At 38.8% G+C, this 27,871-nt stretch overlaps 1 protein-coding gene across 8 annotated transcripts in view; it reads right to left on the bottom strand.

The window, feature by feature from the left end:
• The window catches only part of LOC130930158 (partitioning defective 3 homolog), a 215,149-nt gene extending 188,780 nt beyond the window's left edge, over positions 1 to 26,369 (bottom strand). For all 8 annotated transcript variants that reach the window (XR_009066999.1, XR_009067000.1, XM_057857914.1 and 5 more), the window contains exon 1: positions 25,956 to 26,369. Coding sequence is in view for 6 of the 8 variants with exons in the window: in XM_057857914.1 (XP_057713897.1) it covers positions 25,956 to 26,075 (120 nt within the window). In the remaining 2 variants the exon portion in view is untranslated. The remainder of the gene's footprint in view (positions 1 to 25,955) is intronic.
• Positions 26,370 to 27,871: the final 1,502 nt, after the last annotated feature.

The following is a 27,871-nucleotide window of genomic DNA, read 5'->3' as shown; positions in this document are numbered from 1 at the left end:
GATGCTCTGACATGGTACACACAACTGTTTATCAAATACAAGGGGTGTAAATAACCCATTATACAATAATACAATATTGGACAATAAAATATTTGCCAATATTACAAAGTATACCATGATTCAATTTTCTTTTGATTCAAGGGCATTTGCTCGATTTAAAAACATATACAGTATCGATACATTTAACAACAAAATGTTTGTGAAACATTTCACACATTTGAATGATAACGTCTTATTATTACAGGCTGAAGGCCTCTCAAGTCACCGCTATTGTTGTTGTTGTCGATAGTGTGTACACCAGGGATAGCCAACTCCAGTCCTCGAGGGCCCCTATCCAGCTTGTTTTCCATGTCTCCCTCCTTTAAAACACTTGAATCAAATGATCAGCTCATTAGTAAGCTCTGATGGAGTCTGCTAACGATCCTGATTATTTGAGTCAGGTGTGTTGGAGGAGGGAGACATGGAAAACAAGCTGGATAGGGGCCCTCGAGGACCAAGGTTGGCTACCCCTGGTGTACACTGTAATGTTTTATCTATTCCTCCATTGTTCATGGACGGATCATAATGAAATTATGTAGGTATATTCTTGGAATGTATTCCCATCGATCCTCAAAGCCTGATTTTTTTTTTTAATTTGCATCAAGGTTGATTAATTAATTGCAATTAGTGATGCGTGTACATTAGGGTTAGCCAGTAGAAAACATGTGCGCTCTTCGTGTCACAGCCTTCAGCCAGCAGTAGCTACCGAAATTTTTTGACAATAAGCCGCTACTTTTTTTCTTTATTTTGAATCCTGCAGTTTATAGTCCACTGCAGCTTATTTGTTGATTTATTTGGGTTAAAAGGCAACACATGCCTCCTAGCATGCATTGCAGCACTACAGATGTAAACAACAATCAAAATTCATGTTCTGTGCGAATTATTTATTCAGTTACTGTTCCAGTTGTTTCATTATTAATTGCTTGTTATGGTATTTGGTAATGCTTTATTTGACAGCAGCGTCATAAGACCGTCATAATTATGACAAGATACTGTCACGGTCATTAATAAATGTTTATGACAGACATGTCATCAGGCAAATTTTGTCACCAAGTTCATTTATGTCCAGTCCGGATCTTTTACATCCATTCAAAAGTGAAATAATTTGCCGAATAACACTAAATGACATCTGTTATAAGCATTCATTAATCCTCAGGACAGTGTCATGTCATGATTATGATTGTCTAATGACAGTCTTATGGCACCACTATCAAATAAAGTGTTACCAAATACCCTAACTAGCAATTAATGAAACAAATGGAACAGTACCTGAAGAAATCTCTCCCCCAAGGGAGCAGCGATGGGAAATGAAGCTTCTTGAAGCAATGAAGCTTTGCTGCAAATTGGTTCAAAGCTTCACGGTGGTTCATTTGGTCTTCTGACCGTCGTATGATGCCACTGTCTAATGAAATGTTACCGGTTAATATCTTGTGTTGTAAATATCCCATAATACAGGACAGCTGCGGCTTATAATCCAGTGCGGTTGATCTATGAACAAATGTAGTTTTCGTGGTCACATTTGGTGGGTGGCGGCTTATAGTCAGGTGCGCTTTACAGTGCGAAAATTACGGTACACATTACGTGTTAGAGCCATGAACATACAATATATTATTTTAAGCTTTTGGTGGCTGAAGTATATTCCGATGGGTCATTGCAAGACGCCACAACGAGACACAAAACTGTCCCACTAGCAAGAAGCCTTTGCCTTGTGAAAATGAAAGGCAAATGTTGATCAATGCTTTGTCAAAGTACTATATCCAAAGGTCATATTTTTATTAGAAAAGAATCAGTTTATCGCCATGAAGAACGCCAGAAATCTGACCATATTTCCTGTCAACATAATGACATTTATAAGGGTTTGGTGCATTTGAAGTTACAGAAGGTCTCTGATAGTTGTCGATTTAATAATTGATTACTTATAAATTATTCGTAGCACCTCTAAAAAAACAAAAACAAAAAAACAAGCCACATCATGATTTATAATGTTATCTCTTTTTTTCCCCCAGTTTAAAGCGTCTCAGAGCATCACGGAGACTGACATTTCAATGCTAGAGTTCCTGCTGGACTACATGGAGGCAAACAACGCAAGCCAACCAGATAACTCTGACTCGGACAGCACGGACTCTGGCAGTGACAACTCTGTTCTGAGCACCGGTGTTGATGAGCAGGACAGTTTTGGCGACTAGTCGATGAGGAACTTGTCTGTTTTTTTTTTATTCAAATGACTTTTTGATCAGGGTTTGGCAGCAGTGCACTTTTTAGGGCCTCTAAGGATCCTAACAACTAACTTGAAGTTGTTTTTAGTTTTTACAATTTTTTTAATTAAAGAAGCTGTACCTCAACTGGACTTTTGGATCCAACAAGTGGAAATAATGTTTTTTGGTTTAACTTAAGGGGTCATGACTGGTGCAACACGACCACATTAAACCAGAACGGTTGACTTCCTGTTCAATTTCAGGCATAGGTCCTTGAGTTGTATTTTTTTTTTTTTTAAATATATAACTTGTCATTATTAATCATCAACACATCTGCCCAATTTTGTTTATTGATGAATTTGGTATAAAGGGCCGTTTTACCCCCATTACTTTTAATGTTTAGTTTAGCGAGGGTGACCCTTGAAATAAATACATTTTCATCTCACTAAAATGCAGGTGGTTTTGGTTGTTAAAGCACACAAAAAGGCAGTTGAAGCAAAAGGAGATTAATACAATCCAAAAGTCTACTAAAATGTGAAATAGTGTGACTCCAGGCTAGTATATTTGATTTTTTTTTCAATTTAGTAAAAACAGTGTTGCATTTTATGCTTTTTTTCCTATTTTATTCTATTCCAGTTAAGAGCTTCATGTGACGTTAACGTTTGCCCTTCCTGGAGATCTAAAACCATAATTTAAGATTAAGAATGAAGATTCGAAGAGCAGATGGAGGATTCCAAACAAATGTAGACAAGACGGGACTTCTCTTTTAGTGTGGTGATTAAATGTTAAAACTAATTACATTTGGGGCAAACTGACATTGATCCTCACAGCAGGTGAGGTGATTTAGCAACAGATTTAACAACTAACAAGAAGCTTTACTAGCATTTGACACATCTCTTTTCATTGCCTCAAGTCCAGGTTTTTCTGTGCCATTTCCTTTTATTTATACAAAACTAAGCATATATAGTCCTTCTAGGTGCTTGAATAGTAAAACGCGAGGCTCAAAATATAATTTAAAAAATGTCCAAAAAATAATGTTTGCATATTTTTGTTAATTTGATTTATCTATTGAAGAGGGAGGCCCTCATACTCATCGCATAATTTTACAAAATTTAATTAGGTTGGGTGATTATCAATATTAAGTGATTTCCCCCAACTTTGGAGAAAAAGCCGATAACCATTTAGTTCTTCAAACTAAGTACATCCTGCTCCCATTTGGGATTTGCTTAATTATGCTAAGGCCAAAAAAGCTTTGGAACAGTTTTGAATAGAGAAGTGTGCGACTAGTCGTTCAATCGTTTAACCGCCTACTCATATATTAAACATTTTGTATTTCACTAGTCGGTTAAACGCAGCATCAAGCATGCATCTTGATCTTTGCGCCTCTGCCTCTTTTTTATTAACAGGCTGAGCAGCCTGAGAAAGAATAGCTTCCCCGCCCTGCTAACACACACACACACACACACACACACACATCTAGGAGGGGGCAGGGACACAAAGTTTGGGTGAATAAGTCTGAAGATGGCAACGCGACTGCACAAGCGATAACAAGGTTGCCTGTCAGCTGTGTAAGCAAAAACTCGCGTACAACCGCACTACCGGAGCGTTGAGCAACAACATAAATTGCGAGTTTTCTTGCTTATAGACAAGTCAACTTGTCGCAAATAAAATCAGACAAGTAAACAGGGAAATTTGTCATGATTCCCATCCCTAGTTTTGAACGCTCATAGAAATAACTGAAATTGATACAAATTCTTCAGAAGTTTGAAAATGAGAACTTCCTTCTGGAAATAAATGTACCCTTAAAACAACATGTATGTAAACACAGTCAGCCCTTGCTTAATGAACATTTGTGGTGGGGGTGGGGGGTGAGATTGAAAAGGAGTCCTCCAGGGATTCCCCTATAGACAAAAGATTGTGGCACAGCGCCACACCAAAATAAAAGCAGCCATGCCTTGCAAATGAGATTTTTTTTTTAATTATTATTTTTCAAAAAAATTTAAGGCCATTTCAAACTAGCGGCAGCCGAGTGTGAAGAGTTCAGTGGCAGCGGCAACAATTGTACAGTATATTGTAATGTCCGTAACTATCGCGGCCCCCTTAAGAGACAATCGTACTGGGGAGCTGTGACGCAGGGGGAAGCAAATAGGACGAATGGGAGAACGGGCGAGATAGCAAGAGATGGCGGTCGTATGTCGAGGCGGCCCACTGTTATTTGTTATTGATTTTCTTTATTATTGTTACCACAATAATGTGGGTAAGCCAATACCGACTCCTCTCCTTCATTCCCGTATCCAGGGCCTTAACAGTAGTTTGGATCAGACTTTTCGGCGAAAGTGAGCGCTAGACGGGTGTCTTGGACTGAAGGCCAAGTTTGAATGAATTTGCGCCGAGAGGCGGGGCCCAAAATAGAACCTTGCTCTATTTCCAGGGCACCGCCGCGCTAACTTCGACAACGAGGGGCAGCCGTACTTATTATACTGTGCTATCAGCCTGTTTTTGCAGACGGATATATGCAATCACGGCTGAGGAAACTTTGATAAATGCGCTTTTTTTCCCCAAAGTTTTGCGAGCTCTGGGACACTCGAAAAATGACTTTCATACCTCTCCTTGCTAAGTTAATGGTACCTCGATGTGCGTTGGTGTGGAAATGTAGTTCACGAACAACAACAAAAAACGAAACTAGTAAAACTCATTACACGGCCAATAGAACCCCCCCCCCCCACACACACACACACACACACACACACACTTCTTGAAATGGGTCCGTTGACAGAAGGACTCTTATTGTTGTGGTAATATAGTACGTATTAGGGCCAAATAAAAGGAAAAACAAGGACTACGACGGAGGTCTGCAACCCATGGTTCTAGAGCCGCGTACTTTTTCAAAGATATTTGAAAATGGAAAAAAATAAGGGAGCGAAATGTTTTTTTTTTTTTCTTTTTAAGACTGTTTCTGTAGGAGGACAAACATGACATAAACATTCTTCCACTTCATTAATATTGTAATGAAGTTAAACTTGAAGTGGCATCGTACAACAAAGTAGTCACGTGGTGAGTCATTCTCTATAGGATCCACTGCAGGGAAAATAAACATTTAACCATGAAGGCTCATTATGTATTTGTAGCCAACTTAGTCATTTTGATAGTAGGCTAATATAGCTGATATCGATACATACAGCCTGTGTTGCTTTTATTATAAGGCTTATACAAGGCTTTTAATTTTTTGCGGCTCCAGACATACTGTATCAGTTTTTTTTTTAGGTCAAATATGGCTGTTTCAACATTTTGGGTTGCCCACCCCTGGGTCACTGCGAGATCTAAGTCGTACTATTGCTACGAGAAAAATAACTATTATAACATAGCTGTAACCAGCTACGCATTTTACGTACATGTACTGTAGCTGAGAGCTACGACATTAGCCTGACTAATGAAATATTTCAAACATATGTTTGTTATGCTTCTTCTTAGAGGAAAAAAAACATGAAAAAAAATTCACCATGGCACGACATGGTGAGACTGTCCGACTCCGATGCAGCCCACCACCACAGTTTCAAAAAATCCTAGGGGAAACCCTGTAATATCAAAATAAAGCATCTATTTAATAACAATATTTATTTGTAAGGACTTCCACCCAGTGACTATTTGGAGCACAGCTTCAATTATGGTTGGTCCTTTTTGGGGTGAGGAAAAGCTTCGTTGTTGTTATTCGGCCTCAGTGTACATAATAAGGTATCCAGGTATTCAGTGATTTTACAAATGCACAACGAGCAACCTCGACCTCGTAGCTCTTTCCCATCGCTTCTGGGGTCATTGTAAGCCATACGTGAGTGTTTGTGCAATGATGAGAAGGACACAGTTTGTGATGGTGAACTTGGGAACAAAGCACCCTTTCATTCCGGTAGTGTAAATAGTAGTAGTGAGATGACGGGGTGTTGGTCTGCGTGTGCGCGTCAATCTATCTGAGTGTGGGGGGCCTACATGACTCGCACAAAAGTCACCACAAGAGTACAGATGTGGGATGAGGTCAGATGAGGTCTCCAGACAAACATTTTTTACTAGGAGCACAGTGGCCTCCAACTTAAAATCTTAAGGGAGCAAGCAGAAGATTCATGGCCGCACACTATAAATCAACATGCAAAGTTTTCCCCTAATTTTCACTGTTTAACCGATAAATACTTTCATAATAAATGCATACAACTACAAACTTATGAACCATCATTTTATTCTATATCAGTTTTGACATCAAGCAGTACACTGCTTAGAAATCGGGTTAACATGGGAATTTTGTTCCATTTTTGTCACTGTCACCTGGCACTACAATGAGCGACAGATTTATTTATTGACAAATCATCTGCGAGGACACTGGCCAACCTAAAAATTGAAATCCACATGCCACACTTTGCCAACATGGAATAGCATATCATCAGAGACGAGCGATGACACACAGGCAGAGGGCATTGCATGTCCTGCCCCTTGCCGCTGCAGTCGCATCACGCCCCGTGTGTTGGCTTACAGCTCAACGGCGATTGACTTTCACATTTTGCCATCCCTCATCGCCTCCTGTGTGTCGAGCCCTTGAGTCGGAATTACTCCCCTTGTTGGCCTATTTTGAAACAGTGCCGACGGGTTTGTTGGAAAGAAAGTAGTCACTTATTGTCCTTTTCGCTATTGTTTGCAAGATCTGTCAAGTTTTCACGTATCCCAAATTATAACCCGCTCCACAGAGTCCACACATCGCCCACCTCCACCTTCTTTTTCTTCGTTGTATTTTCTCTTGGCAAACCAGCTTTAACATTACCGCCAATTACTTGATTTTTTTTTTTTCTTTTGCTGACAATGTTACTGGTCGCGCATGTGCGAGTAGATGAAAAAAAAAAAAAACTCACATTGGCTCTAATTTTAGTCGCAAAATGCGACCATTTGGTCGCAGTCTGGAGCCCTGGTGTCCACAAATGTTCCAACTGTGACACACTTCCTTGGCTCTTTTCAAGAAAATCGACTAAGGCAAGATGCTTGCAGTGATTTTGAAAATCCTTAAAGAGGACATATATAAAATTGACTCTGTTTCGGCAATAAGGCAAAATACATATCATTTCTGAAGATTTTAACTGTCAAAAAGCCCCCTGGTGACGAGCGATAAACTTTAATTTGCAAAAAGATGAGGAGCCATTGCCCGATTTAAGAGAACATTTTCCAAGCATGCCCCCAATGTCTGGTCTACTCCAACACTCTAAGCAAACTGAGAGCTAAACTAAACACGAGGTAGGACACTGGCATCCCCACAGGAGCCATCACAGTATTCACATTATGGACGTTTACAGTGAGCTTTCAGTTCACCAACATGATAGCCTGATGGTCAATTACTACCTCTGAGTGCTAATGACAGCATTAGTAAGTGAAGTGAATGGAGTAAGGCCAAACAGCTTGTTGCTGACTGTTGCCTTGTGTTTATGGGCAGACCACAGTCATCAGGTCACACAAACCAGCCAAATTGCTTCTTGCATAAACTGTGTTTCCATAAAAATTGAGCAACAAAATTATTTTACAGAATTGGGTCTATCGCAATTAGAGCTTAAACGATTACTCGAATCACTCAAGTGACTCCAGTTAAAAAATTGGTCGAGGAATTTTATTTGCCTCGAGGAATCATTTAATTTTGCCTGTTCTAAGCATCACATTTTGCCCGGACTACTTTTAATGTGGCTCAACGCCCTGACGTCACGTACGTACAGGAAGAAAACAGCGGCGGAAGATATATTTGATTTCAACCATGAATGGATATAGAGATGACGACGAAGAAGCCGAAGAAAGCCAAGAGAAATGCACCAAGAAAAGGCAGAAAATGTCAAAAGTGTGGGAGCATTTCTAGCTGGAGACCAAGGCGAACACTGTATCATGTATGAACTGTAAGACAGGGATTACATAACGCCAACGGCACCCCCCCCGGCCGCAGCTACCCGCGGCCCCGCCGAAGCATCCGCACCCCCGGCTGGACCCCCCAACCAATGACCGCCACTGAAACCCGGGCCGGGTACCACCGCACAAAGGCTAGGTTTCTATTAATTATGACTATTGTTGATGCATGGCTAACTTGTCTTTCATACAAGCTTTATTTAATCTGTAAAAACAATGCTGTAGAGTGATGAGGGTGTAAAATAAAAACATAATAAATAGGGCAGTCAAAATTATCGCGTTAATGGGCGGTAATTAATTGTTTTAATTAATCACGTTAAAATATTTGATGCAATTAACTAACATGCCCCGCTCAAACGGATTAAAATGACAGAACAGTGCAATGTCCACTTGTTACTTGTGTTTTTTGGAGTTTTGTCGACCTCTGCTGGCGCTTGGGTGCGACTGATTTTATGGGGTTCAGCACCCATGAGCATTGTGTAATTATTGATATTCAACAATGGCGGGCTACTAGTTTATTTTTTGATTGAAAATTTTACAAATTTTATTAAAATGAAAACATTAAGAGGGGTTTTAATATAAAATTTCAATAACTTGTACTAACATTTATCTTTTAAGAACAAGTCGTTCTATCCATGGATTGCTTTAACAGAATGTTAATAATGTTAATGCCATCTTGTTGATTTATTGTGATAATAAACAAATACAGTACTTATGTACCGTATGTCGAATGTATATATCCATCTTGTGTCTTATCTTTCCATTTCAACAATAATTTACAGAAAAATATGGCATATTTTATAGATGGTTTGAATTGCGATTAATTACGATTAATTTTTAAGCAGTAATTAACTCGATTAAAAATTTTAATCGTTTGACAGCCCTAATAATAAAGCTTAATGTCAATTTTAGCTCAATAGTCATTGATGGATAAAACACCAAGTAGCACTGGTGTCTAATGTGCTTAACTTTGAACAATGCAAAAATCCTATCAGGACTTACAATTTAGAGACTTAAACTTTATACTTAACTAGAACTTAAAAATAGCTTGTGGAAATGGAAATTCAATTGAACTATGTGAGAGGAAAAACACCTAACTTTTAAGTGATGTGCGCGTAATGACATTTTTAGGTAAGATTAGTTTTTTTGAGTGAAAGCAGTGAATTTGTTGTTTTATTCTAGTCACATCTGAGATGCAATTGTTGGCTGTTTTCCACAATGTACATTTAAAATAAAGACATTGTCTAAAAATGGTTCAATATTAAGTGAAAAGTCTTGTTTTCTCATGTATATTTACAACTGCTCTTTACCTAAAATAATGTTTTATCTGATTACTCGATTAATCGCTGCAATTTTGCAGTAGAATACTCGATTACTAAAATATTCGATAGTTGCAGCCTTACTCTATCGTATGCTTCCATCAAAACGGTTAATTGTGACCTTTAAAATCAGAACTTTTAATGCAATCCGTTTGGCCCCATACTGATCAACTGAAAATCACATGATTCGGTCCGATTTCCAATTAAATGATCGAGGCACGATGGCTCTACAAGAATGTATAATGACATCGAAACACAGCCAAAAATAATCACTCATAAGTACTGTATACGGAAGTTGTGCGCTTGGACCTGCTGTGTAATCCATTCAATAACAGTAATGATAAATTAGAATCGGCCTTGGTAAAGGTCACTTGGGGCCTTTCATAGAGTAAAGACAGTAAAAACATTTTTTTAAAGACTCATTTCCTAACTCCATTTGTCCATGAAAGCGTTCCAATCAAGTAAAACCTGAAGAACTCATCATCAAATCTTTCACTTTATCAATAAAGTCTCCTGTTCAGAAACTCAAAATAAATATTTCAACAGTTCTATTTAAAAAAAAAAAAAAAAAAAAAAAAAAAAAAACAGTGCAGAGAGGGAGGTTGTGGGGGATGGAAGAGAACGAAACCTGAGAAAGGCTCACCGGCGTTAAACAATGGCGCTATTGAGAGAAATGCTTGTATCGCACCAAGCCAGGCGGCCTTTCAATAGTCCAGATTCTAAAAATAGTCAACTTCAAATACGGGCGCAATAGATTAGTCTCTATTTATAATTTTATTTATTCTGTGTTTATTAATTTTTTTTAAAAAAGCTTATGTGAGTGCAGAATTGCTCCGACACAAATTAAAAATGACAAAGGGGATGGAAGGATGTTTTTCTCGAGCAGCAAACAAAACACAACATCCATAATTCAACAGGAAACAACATTCGGCGCTGACATGCCGCCACGTGATCTCCCACGTGGGAACTCCGGCTTTAAAAGTTCCAATATAGTTTTCTTATCGGACATGAAAAACAGTGATTTTTTTTTTCCCAATTAAGTGCAGTACTGGTAATTTCCAAAGTATTTCCTGTTCATTTCCCCCAGGCAAACATTTCCTCTTAGAGCCACCGGTTTATTGTACGGTATATCACATACTGAGATCTCATTTTGGAAGACAAATACATGCATATTGCATGTATATGCAAATGCAAATTAGAAATGTATACATTACAATATATCAATAAGGGTATGCACGTTTAACGGTTTTCGCACAATCAATGACTAGGAAAATAAGCTGATTTCATTGTATGAAATTAAAATACATTGATAATTAATTTTTGGTACACCCTAAAGTTACATTGTTACGGTGTTGACCTGTCAAACGGTGTTGGCTGGGCGGCTTGCCGAAAAACTAGACGTAATAAGTTTTTTTTTTATTAAAGGATTAATAAGAAAATATATCAGATTTCCAAAACTAATAAAGTCTAGGGCTGGGTAGCATAACCAGTTATCAATTTGGTACCATTCCGAAGAAACCGGTGGTAACTGAACTACAGTAAATAAACATTTCGGTGCATGAGTATTTTTTAGAGCTGCGACCCAGTCACATCTTTAGTTTTTTTTCCCCCTTTGTATTATTCTCCTTTGTCTTGCTTTTATTTGTAGTGTTTTGTCGTTTCCTGTTGGCGCATTTCTTCTTGCATCTTATTTGTTCACCTCAAGCTTGTTCTGTTGATGTAATCACATGACATCTTGTGCTTATAGTGTAATGCAATAATTGTCAATAGATTAGCTAACCGTGACAGCGGTTGTATAACCAATTCCTATCAATTTGCCTCTCACTCTTTGTGCCTTGTGAGATATCTTCTGCCTTTGTTTCATGTAAGATGAGTGATATATAGCACATTATGTACTGTATGAATGAAGTATGAATATTTTGTTTGTTTACATTTACAGTAAAGTGGCAGTACTGTAATGTTACACTCAAACTTAAGTGCCGGGTAGTAAAAACCGGGATAAAACTCAAATGATACCCAACCCAAATAAAGACAAACGTTATTGTATAATGTTGTATACAGTGTATTGTATTACTGTAAATACTGTATATGCTTGAATCATTTTGGAGTGGTGAAAAATAGAAAGTGTGTTTATTTACATGTACTTTCTGGGTTTGTATATGCTACGTGAAAGAAGACACACTTGAGCGCAACACAAGCCCCTGCTCATATTACAACAAAGTCTTCTACTTTAAGGGAGCCTTACAGCCTAGGATGCAGTCACTCCACAACAGCCAAACAAAACAATCAAACCATCCAAACCCTGAAAGCTTGCATGGCATTGCTTCTAGATCTTTTTGTGGTTTTTGGGGCATACCAACAGGATTTCCCGTCCGTCATGAGGTGGAAGTCATTGAGACAAAAAGCAGCAGATGCTCTTCAGACAATGACTTTATTTAGGAAATGGTTTCTATAACAATTTCGTTGTATAGATAGTTTATAAATGCGGCGAATAAGCACTACTGCAAATGTAAACGGTCCAACTGTTATGTAGTGAAATTTTAGGAATACTGATCAGGTGAAAAACAATTCCAAACTGTATCAAATGTCTAAATTAACTGCACATGATCATTCAAGTTTAGCCATATGGTAATTATTTGGCCTACCAACAAACCTATGACGAAAGCGCATCTACAACACTAGTGATTGAAAAAGCTCAATATTGTAAGGTTATGACTGGAGTGTCCACATCCAAGATTTTCTATCCACTTTAGGAAGACTAACAGTGACTCAAGTCCATTGCTTTTGTCTTGAGACCTTCCCAGCTGTTGACTTTTACATTCCAACCGGTCGGCACATGTTGCGAACCAGGACGCCAACGCCCCCGCCGGCCTTCCTCCAAACTCCAAGAGTTGATCCAATGACCAAAGTGTCCTACTTATTTGTTTCGCAGCTCCAGGGTTTGGGTGCCACTGTGTCAGGAAAATGCTGCTACAACAAACACCCTTCTTTCTCTGACCTGCTTTGTCCCATTCGCTTTGCGCAGAGGAATGCTGCTGTTCTAACGGGTCTAGGAGAAGTAGAGCACACAGAACTAGAGCGTATAGATGCGCTCTGTTAAAGCGGCTGTCAATCAAGGCAACCAAATGCAGATTGCATGTAGCCAGAAGTGCGGAAGCTGTAATTAAATTGCACGTCATGTTTATACAACGCATCCGGAAAGTATTCATAGCACTTTTTCTACATTCTGTTGTTACAGTCTTTGTTCAAAATAATGGATGCTGTTTATTTGACTGCTGTTGACTCAACTCATTTCAATCCCAACATGAAAACACAATAGTGAACCAAATGCTACAAATTCGATTTTTTTTTTTCCCTTATTCCCAAGCACTAAGCATTATTCAGAATTTTTGCCACATCTATAGTTTACGGTATTTCTTCTTCGTGATTATATTTTCATTTCAGTGTACAGTGAAAAGTGTTTCCATATCAACAAACTGCCACACCAGCATGGACATGTTTGCCTCGTTTCGTCTGGACAAGCCTGACTGCTCACTAGTAAACATAAATCTGGGCACTTAATTAGTTATGCAATTCCATACAAGTGAATAACATGTTTGTGCTACATCACACCGAGCGCTATTTCTAATATTTAGACTCAGTGTGCACTATTTCACCCCATTTGTCGCTGTAATCTGATAGCAAGAGGTCGCATGACGACAAACGACAGCGCTCTGAGTCTTTTCCACGAAATAATCCCACCCCGCTGCCTGTGTCCATTCACCAAATGTTCCCAGGCACTTGCAAATAATCCTCTTGTTCCCAAAATACTGAATCAAAAAATAAAAAGAAAAAAAGCTGCTAGTCTCGTGGGATTTTGGGAACTCTGCATCACGGTTTTGTGACAACTGTTGCTCAATAGGAACCAAGCGTCACGACAATACAAAAATAAGTCCAAAATGTCATTATGATCATACCTTTATGAATTGAACAGGAAATGTTAAGTAACATTCTGTGTAAACAAATGTTAACAGTTTTGTAAAGGTTGCTCAATAGCAGTTGATATTTAATTGGTTTTACTAACCTAGCAGTCTAGAATAGTTATTAGGGTTGCAACAAGACATCAATCTGGAGTAATATATATAGATTAGTTTGGCAACTATCAAATCGAAATGGATTGAAACTCAAAATGGTCATCTTATGAATATGCCGTTTTGTTAAAAAGAATAGTTTTCATTCAAATATTTGAAATGTATACACATAATGGTGAAAAACGTCAAAATTGCTTGGTATTGTATGGCTTTCCGTGAAATCTAACGGACTGTGTAAAATGTGCACGTAATATCGCATTAAATCAATCAAAGGCCCTTGAATCAAATCAGGGCAGATGTAACATCAGCAAATATTGTATCATTGTAGAATATCGATATTGGATTTTGCCATCATTAAACCGCTAACAGTTACTTTTAATCAGATTTAAGTAGTCAGAGTTAACTCAATTTTGATGGACAACAAGGGAGAAGTGTTGTTTTTCCTATTCGACATACAAAGTAGATGGGTTCTCTTTGCGGACCTCGCTGTTCTAGATCATCGCTAGACGTTCTTTCTTGTGAAATGGCACTAACAGACAGCATCAGTCACAGTGGCTCAAAATCCAATGCTTTTGTTGGCACAAAGTTGGACAGGCTTGTTGTGACATAAAGTGCAAGTGACCATTTTAGGGTCCTGCTGCTAATTGCTGGCAGCCACAAGATAAATGTGTCGGTTTAGTGACACAAAGAACCCAAAAGGACAATGATTTGTCACCATGGTAACCTCACATGTATCAATTAAAAAGACGCATTGGAGGCAGTAGGGGTTGATTTATGAGCGTAGATTAATGATGACTGTCTCTACTTAGGATGATGAGGCTTTGTGAGCTAAATTTAGAGCACAGTGCTTCCTTTGACAGCATGGTGATGATTGCCCGGGGGTACAGAAGACTTCAACTTCATTACTTGGCCGTCTCATACCTGCTTCACCCTCCTCAACAGCCCATGGATGAAATTAAACAGGAAAATGTCCATTAGTGTAAATTACGTAGTACAGTAGTACCCACTGGAAAGTTAGAAACAATTAAGCCCCCATCAGTTTCATAGATCAATGTGAAATTGAGTGGACAAAAAAGGTCACAAGGATCAATCAACCCCTCATGCAGCTCAATAAATCACAAAAATTCTGTTATGTGCCATTTAGTCCCTAAAAGATGTTAACAGCGCATGTACTTTACTGTATTAAACGCATTTTACAGCAAACTTCTTAAGGTGTGAGGGCTTGTTTCCAAAACAGTGGCTTGAGGTCAATTTAAAAATGCTGCAAATTGCAAATTTTCAACTTAAAGAGGTACTAAAGGGCCCTTAAAATATAATTCAGTCATTTTACAATGTGGTTCAACTCGGGTCATGCATCCATCATGCTATACAGCCGTCTAGCCTCTGGCATTTATACATAAAACGAGGGTCAGGCGGGGCATCGCCCTCAAAGAATGTGATTCATACGACGGGACAGGACATAACATCAGTGGTTGGCATGAAGGAATAAAGAAACACGTCAGGGATTTGACGGCGACCTAGTTCCGGGTGTAGTTGTCTTACTAGACCTATTGGCTTGAAATGTAATTTGCTTTGTTCTGTGTGGTTCGTTTGTTATCACTTTCAAACCAGCAGCCTAACATTCGACATTCACAAGATAGGTCCTGTGCTTTTTAGAGATCAAGCCTAAAGGCTTAGGTCAAAGAGCAAGATCACAACAAGGTCAAGATATGTCATATTCAATATTCCCAAACAGTAAGAGTGTAACGGTTCACATGAACATATTGAACCGTTTCAGCTTTTCATGTTCGGTTCGGTTCACTTGCGTTCTGTTTCAGTTATGTTCCATGCATTTTTTCCCTCATTCAATTTATTATTAGCGCAAGCTAAGCACTCCATGCAGAACCGAAGTCCTATGGGAGTTTCCACACGGAAGCTTTAAGTGCCGGACACTCGGAGCTATGAATGATTATTGTTTGCAGGCAAGACAAAGAATGGAAATATGACTGATGCAAGAGAGAAGCTTGAACAAAAAGACAGTCCTTCTTATTTGCACGGCGACTGGCGCTCGGGTTACAGCATTCTATAGATGCTAAACCCAAACCCTTGTTACTAATGGGGCTGTTCGGTGAAAGAGTGGTTAGCATGTCCACCTCACAGTTCTGAGATTGTTAGTTCAATCTCGGCTACGGCCTCTATGTGTGGAGTTTGCATGTTCTCCTTGTACCTGCGTGGGTTGTCTTTGGGTACTCCGGCTTCCTCCCACAACCCAAAAACATGCTTGGTAGGCTGATTGATCACCCCAAATTGTAGGTACGTGTGAACGTATGCATGGATGGTTGTCTGTCTATATGCGGCCTGCGACTGGCTAGCAACCAGTTCAGACAATACTCTGCCTTCTGCCCGGATTGGCTCCAGCGACCCTGATAAATATAAGTGGTTTCAGAAAATGAATGAATGAATGCTACCAATGGAGAAAGGCAAGTGGATAAAGCCATACTTACTGTATGTCAACAAATGCTGCACGGATAAGTTAAACCACTTAAAACTGCATTAATCACACAATGAATGTTGAATTGACACGCAAGAAAATCAACTAGATATTGTCACTGGAACCAGATATGTGCTTTCTGCATAAAATGTGGACATGTTAATCCCGCTAGCAAAAAAAAAAACTTACATTTGTCATGTTAAGGTTGCTGTTGCTATGGATTCAAAGCTTCCAGTTTTGCCTGTTTATTTAGAATTTCAAGATTTTATAACTATTACAATTGGTTGTTTTAATTTTATGAATTCAGAGTGTAATTTATTTGTAATATCACCCAAAAGGGTCACTTTTATTTATTTACACAAGTTCTTGTTTACATTTACAACAAAAGCATAATAGCATTAAGTATTTTTCTTGTCTTTTTTGTACGGAAAATAACCGAAACTTCAAAAACCAAACAGAGATTACATTTTAGTGTACAGTTACACGCCTACATTTCTAAAAATTTTATCCTATCTTTTGTCTTTTTTCCAATCTTCTCCAAACACCTAGTAGGAAGCTTAGCTTGTTTGTTTTAAGTAGTGAACAACCTCTACCTTCAAGAGATTGCTTCAGGTTCAAGTTTTTCAGTAAGAAAAGTTAAAAAGGATTGGGAACAATCCACATCGAGTCACATGAATGAAACCACTGATGTTCTAGTTCAAGTTCTCCGCCTACGCCAGGTTGTATTTTCTAAGGTGCGTTTTGAACTCACGACCAGAGTCAGCGTCACCAGGATCATCGGGGAAGCTCTTAATCCTGCATTGTGCCATTTATGGAAGCTGCGACCTCTGGCTGGTGACAAGCAATTGAACCGGAACGTCATCGAAGCGCATGACTAGAAACCAGGAGTAGGCTCTTATCTACACAATGGTTCCCTAACAATAAGCAGAACCAGTCCAGGTAGGTTCGTATGGCAACTTCCTTGAAAGAACTGCATTCACATTAAAATGTATTAAACTCATTTTTCAAAATAATTTTTTAATGTTAACTTTAACACTGATGAGTTTATCACCGAACTAAATAAAAGCTTGCCACACTTTTTATTCAGTGCTCAAAAATGTTAAGTAACATGGCTAATGTGAGTAAAAATTAACTAAAAAAATTGCCTCAATAGAATACTACATTACAAAAGTCATCAAAACTATGACAGGACATCTGCAGTAATCCCTTATCACACCATCACAAGTTTCTCTGTACTGCATCTGTTTCGCTTGCCAGACGTTTCCTCTTCTATGCCCTAGCAGAATGATAATCGAATCTGCTAGCATAAATTGCAATTGCCTTCAAGTGTTGTCATCTGGGTCCTTAAATAATCTCAACACGGTTGACTTGGCTCGTTCTTGCAAAGCATTCTGCATGTCAGACTTGCTTTGTGGTATTAAAGCACTTTTCATATACCATGAACAACATAACAGAGTACCGGCACCACTGGTTTGAGGGCCTTTGAATCTCAAACAATTTATTGGTAATTTTATAGGCATGGGACAGTTCTCAATTTCATGGTATACTGCACTTTTAAAAAGCCACAGCTTGAAAAACGTTAATACTTTCCAGCTACGTTATTACGACCATCACTGACAACTGATCATTCTGACTGGTAGTTAGCTAGACAATTAACGCATGAGGCAAGAAAAAGAAGTGACCCAAGTAACAAAACAAGAAGGCATTTAAAGAAGCCACAAACATGAGTAGCTCATTTTGGTTTCATCTTCTCACTTTCATATTGACGCCACAGCCACCTGGACGGTACAGGGATCTTTGTTTATCCTCATTATATTCTAGGTTAGTGGAGCTTTCCATCCAGAATTTGTAGTTGCCTATTTTTGAGGAACCAGGATGATGGTATATATATATAATATATATATATATATATATATAGAGGGATTTTCTCCCCCTCCCCTCTGTGCATAGAAGGCTTATTGATCAGTGTTGGGCACGTTACTTTAAAAAAGTAATTAGTTATAGTTATTCACTACTTCTTCCAAAAAGTAACTGCGTTAGTAACTGAATTACTCTATAGTAAAAGTAACTAGTTACCAGGGAAAGTAATTATTTCCGTTACTTTAAAAAGAAGTTGTTGTATGTCAAAGAATATGGTAATTGTGTTATAGAACCTTGTAATATTTATGGCACCTCACCAGCAACAGATTTATCCTACACTTGAAGTGCAACAAAAATAAACAGTAAACAATATAATAAAATAACAATCAGCAGTAAACAATATAAAGTGAGTTTAATCAATTAAATCTAACTCTCACAACCTGAGACAACTGGTCAAGTAGACATAGCCTACTGTACTTCAAGTATTTTGACTTGAAATAGTGTTTATGTCTCCACCTCGTAAAGGACAAATTTTCCTCTGAATGCTCCGCCATCATATCCCTCTGCATCTGTTTTGCGTATGTGTGTTTGCCGCATGCGCCGTTCCGGTTTGTGTGTGAAAACACCGGCTCTGATTGGCTTACCATGACACATGACTCTAACCCTCAGTCAATCACAATCACTTCCATCGCATCTATCCAGGTGGTGCATTCAGGTAACCTCGTCCCCCCCACTCCTCCCGTCACCCTCAAAGTGTCAGCCGTCCTCAAGATGGAAGCAGCACTCTTGCTGGCTGACAGTGGGGGAAGGGTACGAGGCTAGCATTCAGGTGTAGCAAACACAGAAATGTTAGCAAGCTTTGGAAAGCATTGTCTAATTGAATGAGCGGGGACAAACAGCCTGGAGTCACAAGAAGTACGTGCTGTAATATTCTGATACAGAATTATCCCAGGCACCCTAAAGTGCACACGGCGCCAATATTGTTTTGCTCACATGATGCGTGAGTGAGTTAGAGACATGGCCTGCCGAGAGCCGTACGTTTGTGTTCATGTTGAAGTTATATGTGCTATTAAAGAAACAGAGTGCCAGCACGTCCTGATATACACAGGGGTGAAAGTGGGCCGGAACGCACCGGATCGGCGTTCCGCCAAGAAATACGATGGCGGAACGCCGTTCCGGCATACGGTGCTTTGATCCCGAAAATATGACGGCAACTGTCAAAACCCAATGTTTAAAAACAAAAAACAAAAAAAACAAAAACCTGCCACGCTGCCACACACGCATCTCCAATAAGAACAATCTACTAATGTCAGGTTTACATACACAAGTGTTAACAATAGAAGCCTAATAAAGAGCTTGCTTAGCGTCATCCGTTTTCACTGATTTTTATTATTCATTTATTCTACGTAGTTCTCCCCGGCATCTCTATCTATCTGACAAGTCACATTGCCTGTAGCCCTTTTCACACATATTACCAGGGAATTTCCCGTATAAGGTAACGCAGGATTTACTCTCGTCATTGCTTTCGTGCATGAAAAGATTCCGAGAATGAAGCCGGTTGGACGCTTTCACAGACTTGACCTGTGTTGCCCACTGGCACTCTCTGTGCGTGGAAGGCTGCTGGGCGATTTTATAACCTGGACATTACGTCATTTTTGGTCAGCATTATCACAATGTTGGTCAAATCCTGTCGTGTTTTGTTCCGGAGGGAGCGTTCCCCGACGTGTAACTGCAACCAATTTAAGGTCATCAAGAGGTAAGATCGGGCCTAAAAAAATCCAGCCCGAGCCGACCCGGGTCTGCTGGTATTAATACCCGACCCGCCCGAGCCCGATCAATTAACTTGATTTGCAGGCCCGAAAAAAACCCAAAATGTTATGTTTTATTTCTAGGCCCGAGCCCGAAAAAAAAAAGAAGAAATTTTATATTTTATTTGTAGGCCCAAGCCCGAGAAAAAAAACCCTCAAATTTCTATGTATTATTTGTGAGGAGGAGAGGGAAGGGATGCTCCAGTCAGACCTGGACAGATCACTGCTTGCTGCTTGGAAAAACGAACTGGTTGCGTTTTGCGTGATCACATTTGGTGACAATGCCTGCGCATTAAAGCCTGTTGTTTGTAACGAATTCTCTGTTGGCAGAAAAAAAACGCAACTTTTCTTAATGTTTAAATAGTCTACATATTTTTATGATCATTTTAAATGCATTTGCACAACGAAATAACGCTGGAAAAGTTTGTAAAATTTAAATAAACAGATGCGGTTTTGCATCGCAGAGGAGAAAGAGTAAAAAGAGGGCGCATGGCACGCTCTGGCTCTGCAATGACCATACAGCACCTTGTCTTTCTTATCCAAATGATTTATTTGATAAGTATTCCTTTGTTTAGCATCCATTCATCGTTTTGGTATACGTATACTGGACTGTCTCAGAAAATTAGAATACACAATATTCTAATTTTTTGAGACAGTCCTGTGTATATATACAGGACTGTCTCAGGAAATTAGAATACACAATATTCTAATTTCCTGAGACAGTCAGGAAATTAGAATATTGTGTATTCTAATTTCCTGAGACAGTCAGGAAATTAGAATATTGTGTATTCTAATTTCCTGAGACAGTCCTGTATATATACACAGGACTGTCTCAAAAAATTAGAATATTGTGTATTCTAATTTCCTGAGACAGTCCAGTATAAATATATATTTATTTTAAAAATTTAGCGAGAACCCCGACCCGAACGTAATGATTGACATTTTAATTTCGTTATGTTTTCAGTTTAATTGAGCCATTTCCAGCTTGTCATGTTTATCGGAACTGTGAGGGGAACGTGCTAACCACTGTGAAACCTGTTGTGTTTTATTGTGTGTTATATTTATAACTGTGCCAAAAGTTCTTGCATTTTGGTGGTTTTAGGAGTTTTAAGCCAGCCCCCCCCCCCCAACACACACACACACACACACACACACACACAAAAAAAGGGCTCTGTGGCGAACTTTATGTTAGGGAGTTCCGGCAAGAAATTCTAGCCACTTTCACCCCTGGATATATATATATATATGTATATCTTTGCTAAGAAAAAGCACAAAACAAAATACATGCGCTATTCTCGAACCTGAACGCACCCAAAGTCTTGGATGGCAAATAAACAAAGCAGAGTAGACTCGCTACGGCTGGTAGTTTCTTCAATTTATTCAGAGTAAGTAACACACCGCTTTTGACCATCAGTAACGGTAACGGCGTTGTAACGACGGAAAAAATAGTTAGTTAGATTACCCCGTTATGTAACAGCGGTATTTATAACGGCGTTATTCCCAACACTGTTATTGATTGACGCCAGGGTGGACTCTTTGTGGCGTCTATGCTGTCACTTTAACCTGCCCCACAAGCAGACTGCCATTTTTGTGGCGTTGCATATCTGGGCATTGCAATTAAGTATTGAGGGTGAGGTTTCAAGTGTTCCTCCAACAAAATGCAGCAAAGTAGATGCCCTGTCACAAATAAATGTCACCTGACTTCAAAAACTCCAAATCAAAAGCTACGTCCTCATTGTTAATAGTCTCGCTCAAAATGTCAAGTCTGCAACAGACCAGACGTCTGTGTGGTAAAAGCCGAATGAACCATCCAGACATCTGATATCCCGCCACGGCCTTCAGCTCTCCTGCGCGATGACTGCGGTGAAGTTTTCGAGCCGTTTTCCATCAGGGAGCCGTCATTTTACGCCCAGCTGGAATTCGCACACTTTTTCCCCTCGCCCGTCTCATTGTTCAGGTATGAGAGGATTTTTCTGGATGTCCAAAGCAAGCGCATGACTTTTCCTTTTTTTTCTTCAGGAAGCATTCCTCTGTAATGGCAGGGGAAGTTACAGTACAAGCTACTACGCATAAACAGCACAGCAGGAGAAAACACCCGTGGCTCACGTAGGGACGATTTTTCATGGGTGCTTTGCATATTGGGCTTGGTATTTATACTGAGAAAAAGTTTAGAATTGGATATAAAAGTTTTTTGTTTTTGTTTTTTTTTTAAATAATGATGAGGTGGATAGGGTTCGGCGAAACCACCCTGAAATAAAATCTCCAATTTGTGACACAAATCAATCGAAAATATTAACCCCCCCCCCCCCCCCCCCGGAAGTATAGAAAAAGCTAATCATATTATCCACTCATGTTGACGGTTTCTTAAAGTAAATTAAAGTGACTAATGAACTCACTCAATGAAACAGACAAGAAATGTGTCACTTACTACATTTTTTACTGTGCAAAATAATCTCTCGTGCCCTACAAAATCCCCATAAACAAATTTCCTTTGGATCAAAGGTAGGAAAATGTAACAACCCCGCATATTTACAAGTTGATCTGATAAGATGTGACAGATTGATGCAAAGTGTCTGAACACGTTTGGTGGAATTTGATAAAACTTTTAAATCTAACTTAATTTGGTGGCAGGTTAATTACTCACCCATCCACTTATTAATTACTACAGCACTTATCTTCATTTAGGTCACCGTCAGGTGAACTAGTTTCGATTGCAGCTGACTTTTAAGTGCATGGCAGTAACAGGGCACATTGAAACAATCGGGTCATGCCTTGCCTTATCTAATGTTTTTTTCTTTTTATATTTTTTTTTAAACAAAAAGCCAAGCCATCACCTGAATGTTTTTTGTTTGTTTTTTAATCAATAGCCAACTTCAAAATATCTATTCACCATCAATTCCCAAATGGTTTCCTTGCTGTGGAAGGACAATATAAGTCAATAAATGAAAAGGTTTTTTTTTCCCCAGAGAACTCCTGTTGCCATTACTAGAGGCGTGCAAAATTTCCGATTCTTAGATTATTCGCGATTCGGCCGTGGAAGATTCGAGAACGATTCACAAATATCCAAATTCTGATTACTGAATTATACTAGGTAAAGCAGAAGTAAAACACAGTCAGCGCGGTCTGTGGGACGCAATGAGGAATGGACCGAGAGTAAATATGTTCAACTCATGCCGCTAGATAAAAAAAAACAACAATCATACCTGACTGCGGCTGACAGCCGCTACAAAGAACGCCCAGTTGCTAGTTGCTACAAACATACGGCTTCAGTAAATATCATATACTGTATATGTAGAACTAGATGCAAATTGACAGACGACGTCAGTGTTACATCATGTATTATTGAACAGAGATGCGAAAGGACAGACTTTCCGGCGTAAGTAAACAGCCGCCATCTTAAAGCAGTTGACCTGTCTAGAAGGCTCTGTTGTAGCGAACTTAACAAACTTTTTATCTAAAATACTCCTAAATCGGCAGAATCTTGTCTTGAACCTATCTTTAAATGATGAAATAGTGTTAAAACTTTGACAAAAGTAGACAGAAGGGAAATTATGGAATAACGGGAGCAATTTTAACAACTGTAACAGTTGATTCACAACATTAATTTAATTGAATGTAGTTTAAAGCTGCTGATACAGAATGGGGACAGGAGTTTTTTATTTACTGTTATTTTTGTATATTTGTTTACTGTTATATGTTAACTTGATACTGAAATAGTTTGGTTTAGCCTGAAAGGATTTTTTGAACAATTTTGGAGCTAATGTACAAAACATTAAAAAAACAAAAAAGAAAAAAAAAGAAAAAAAAAGGAGGGGGGTGCATCAATAATCGTTTTATAATCAAATCAGAGCCTCTGATTCGTAATCGTAATCGAATCGTTAGGTGCCCAAAGATTCCCAGCTCTAGCCATTACCTACAGAAGCGTATTGTTGCCATACCAGAAAACAGAATTTCAGTGTTATACTACCATGATGAATTTCACATTCTAAAATTTTCATATTTTCGTATCTTTGCCAGCGTTCGACAATGAAAAGGCTGATAAAAGCGGTTTCAGTGGTCTTCAAAGGGGTGCCGTTGTGTGACTTGATTAGTCGTCTATGTGTTTAGTGAGCCACAAGTGTATAAAGAATATAAAAAGCAATACAGCAACTGCCTTCACTTCCAGTTAAGGGGCCACACCCCCCGCAGACAGAACGTCAGTGCAGCCATATGAGGGATACGTGGCCTGGAGCATGTGATTTAATAACACGTGCACACCCTCCTAATGAAATATCACATCTACTAATGCGTAGTCTGTCGCCAAAAACGTGTAATAAGCGTGGAAGATACAGTATATTACCACTCGCTGAGGTGTATGTTGTAATCTGTTTCAAACTGAATCTCTAATTCAAAACACTAACCTTGGTTTTAAAATTATGCAGGATGAACTCAGGATAGAAACAATAAAAAACCCTAAAAATCCAATACCTGAAAAAAAATGTTGCTTGAAGGCTTGTATAAAACTCATATCTCTCATTTAAAACGCTAGCCTATGCTTGAAACTTTTTGTAAGCTCAGGGTTAGTAACCTGAAAAGCTTATTTTGTCATTGTGGATGACAGTTATCCTACCATGACAACATCTTATTTTGTCATATTTAGGGCTGTCAAAATTATCGCGTTAACGGGCGGTAATTAATTTTTTTAACTAATCACGCTAAAATATTTGACGCAATTAACGCACATGCCCCGCTCAGACAGATTTAAATGACAGAACAGTGAAATGCCCACTTGTTAATTGCGTTTTATGGAGTTTAACTGCCCTCTGCTGGCGCTTGGATGCGACTGATTTTATAGGCTTCAGCACCCATGAGCATTGTGTAAGTAATTATTGACATCAACAATGGCGGGCTACTAGTTTATTTTTTGATTGAAAATTTTATAAATTTTATTAAAACGAAAACATTAAGAGGGGTTTTAATATAAAATTTCTATAACTTGTACTAACATTTATCTTTTAAGAACTGCAAGTCTTTCTAACCATGGATTGCTTTAACAGAATGTTAATAATGTTAATGTCATTTTGTTGATTTATTGTTATAATAAACAAATACAGTCCTTATGTACCACGTGTTGAATGTATATATCCATCTTGTGTCTTATCTTTCCATTCCAACAATAATTTACAGAAAAATATGGCATATTTTATAGATGGTTTGAATTGCGATTAATTGCGATTAATTACAATTAATTAATTTTTAAGCTGTAATTAACTCGATTAAAAATTTTAAACGTTTGACAGCCCTAGTCATATTACGTTAAAAGTTACAAAGATTTTAGAGCTCTTTTGAGATTAGGTGACACTGTAGTGAGTAGAAAACTATTATCTAAAAGATTTTTTTCTTTAATTGAATAACACAATGCCACAATCATTATTTTTCCTCGTCCTTCAACTTTCATCTTGATGAAAACACAAAGAATTATTTCTGAGTTTGGATGATGAACGATTTTTAATAAATGAATATTAAAAATTTTTTAAATCATGACCAGGACAGTGTTTACACTGCTAACATGCTAAGCAGTTAGATTCTCCTGGTAGCTTCTCCCGCATTTTTAGACTTCTGCAAATCACTCAAACTGACTTACCTCTTTCACTACCACAGACAGTGGCAGATGTCCAATCCATTTGAACAGGAAGAGTTGACAGTAAAACCTAAATCATTGCTCGCTTAAATGGATTGGGCTGTTATTGGCGACCATTGAATTTAAGGGGGGGAAATGCCCTGAAAGCATTTAAATCAAGTTAGGTGTTGGAGTTGCCTCCACGGCTACCAATAATTAGTATCGATATCGGGCCTGGGGGGGAAACAGCTCAATAATCAGGACTAACTTCAATTACATGCAGCTTAAAGTTTGCATCGAGGCACTTCTAACAAGCACTTCCGGGTCATTTTGCTCGAGTGGGAAAGGAACGAATGCAGCCCCCCCCCCCCGCCACCCCCAACAAACACACACATACACTCTTTCCAAGTGACCCCGAAATCCCAATACTCTTGTCCGTCTCGCCTTTGCAGTCTTTTTTTCAGCTTGTGATTTGGAACTTTAGTAACTGAGGGAATCACAATGAGTGCGCACAATGGAAATTTAGCAGATTAATGCAAGTTTGCATGTTGCGTGCACACGCACACGCACACGACCCTCGCCCCCCTCCCTTCACGTTCCCAAAGCTAGCAGCAACAAGTAGGCTAGTTAGCCAGGCGTGCTAACATGCTAAAAACAAGAGGACGACGACTTGGGTTACCTTGGCGATGGCCTTTTTGTACCTCATGACGGCTTGTTGGACGAGCGCGTGCACGTGAATGTTACCATCCCCGCACGGCACGACCACGCGCGTACGTCCGAAGCACACAGTCACTTTCATGGTGTCTTTCCGCGCCCGCTCGAAGCTCCCGAGCCCGGCGAGAAGTGTCGGAATAAGTCCACGAGCTGCATGGGGCGATGGGAATCAAAGTGGGGTGTCTTGGATCACTTCGTTCCGTGGCTTTTAAAGCGTTTTTCTGCCTCCCCCGCCGCCAAACGACATGATTGTTTGCTGTGTGGTTCCCCTGCTCTCTCGCTCCCTCTCTCTTTCGGACTCGGACCACCTGTTTAGTGTAGCTCGTTCTGTCTATCCTCCTCCTTCTCCTTTTCCTTCGCTTCCCGCGCTCGCTCGCGATGCCTCCCAGCGCGTGCACGCGTGGTGGGGCGTTCAAAGCAGCCCGGACAATCTCCAACTTGTAAAAATCACCTGATTTATGACATTTAACCCAGACTATTTTTGGTCATTTAAAAAAAACCTTGGTGTGCACATTCAATTATAATTATAGATTTTTTAAAAATGTAAATAATTATTGGATTTTTAATATTATTTTAAAATATATATTTTCAATTGTCAAATACACTTATTGCTTAGTAAAGGTAGACGGAAACAAAAATAATAAAATGAAAATTAATACAAACAGAAATACAGTTTGGTTATGGTCCCCAATAAAACTAATTTTGATTTTTTTTTCATTGTATTTAATTGAGTATGCTATGTAGGGATGTGACAAAACATCGAAATGGTGATATATCGTTATACTTTGTATCCCAAAAGCAAGGCCGTAGATTTGCATGGGGACGGTAGGGACATGACACTACCAGATTTTCAGGATGCTGAAATTGTCCCCACCAACTTTTAAGCAACCTTATTGTCATCATATCATGAATTCAGTTATATAGATAATTTAGATTGTCTTTCCATATGTTTTATGGATAGAATTGACCCTACCATTATTAAGTGAATTACTTTCATTATGTTCACGCTGACATTTACCCCTATTCACTTGCTGAATGTGCCAGTCCATTTTTTCCTTCAAACACAGGTTTGATTGGCTGATGACATGACCCCCCCCCACACACACACACACGCACTCACAGCCCAGACAGAGATACATGTCGACAACATGCCGCCTTCTCCGCCCGCTTCGAAGACGCGGGATATTAGAATTTTATTTCAGCCAGCAGCAACAGCAACCACTGTAATTAATGTAAAAAGACATCAATGTTGTGGAGGTGGGGAACAAACCACTAATTTTGCTACTGAAAGTCTGACCTGTATCAGAGTTGGCATAACATTAAACTGTATAAATTTGCTGACCTGCAAAACTCGAGTCGGAAGCTGCTAAGAGAAAAGTTAATTGTGAGAAATGTAGTGAACTGAGGTTTAATCCATTCTCCCCAATTTTCATTTTATTTTATTTATGTGGTCTTAAAGCAGCCAAAAGGAGCTTTCTTTTTGTTTTGTTTTTTGTTTTTTTTGGTTGTGTTTGTGGACAAAAGCAGTTGTGTTTTACCTGAAGGAAGGCTCCATTTTTATTTATTTTTGTTAAACGTTAAGATGTTTTTTCAGTTATATTGAATTTATCTATTTAGACGATGTTGAGTGGTCTTCAGACAATTGTTTATTTTTTGTATTCCTGGATAGTTAAGAGATTATTGTGTATGTTAATATAATTTAAATTCTGTTCAAGTATTGCAATTTAAATTTGCTAAAAAAAAAATTAAAAAATCCAGACATTTTAAGTTTTCAAAATGTTTCTTTCGTAGTTATTGAAAACAAATAAATCAAAGATGTATCACTTGAACTAATACATTTGAAAGTTAGTATGAGTAAAGACAGATTTATTTTGCATTGAT

The sequence above is a fragment of the Corythoichthys intestinalis genome, chromosome 14 (genome assembly GCF_030265065.1).
Source record: "Corythoichthys intestinalis isolate RoL2023-P3 chromosome 14, ASM3026506v1, whole genome shotgun sequence".
Taxonomy (NCBI): Eukaryota; Metazoa; Chordata; class Actinopteri; order Syngnathiformes; family Syngnathidae; genus Corythoichthys; species Corythoichthys intestinalis.
The sequence above is the reverse complement of the archived record's forward strand: the minus strand, read 5'-3'. Positions and strand labels throughout refer to the sequence as shown.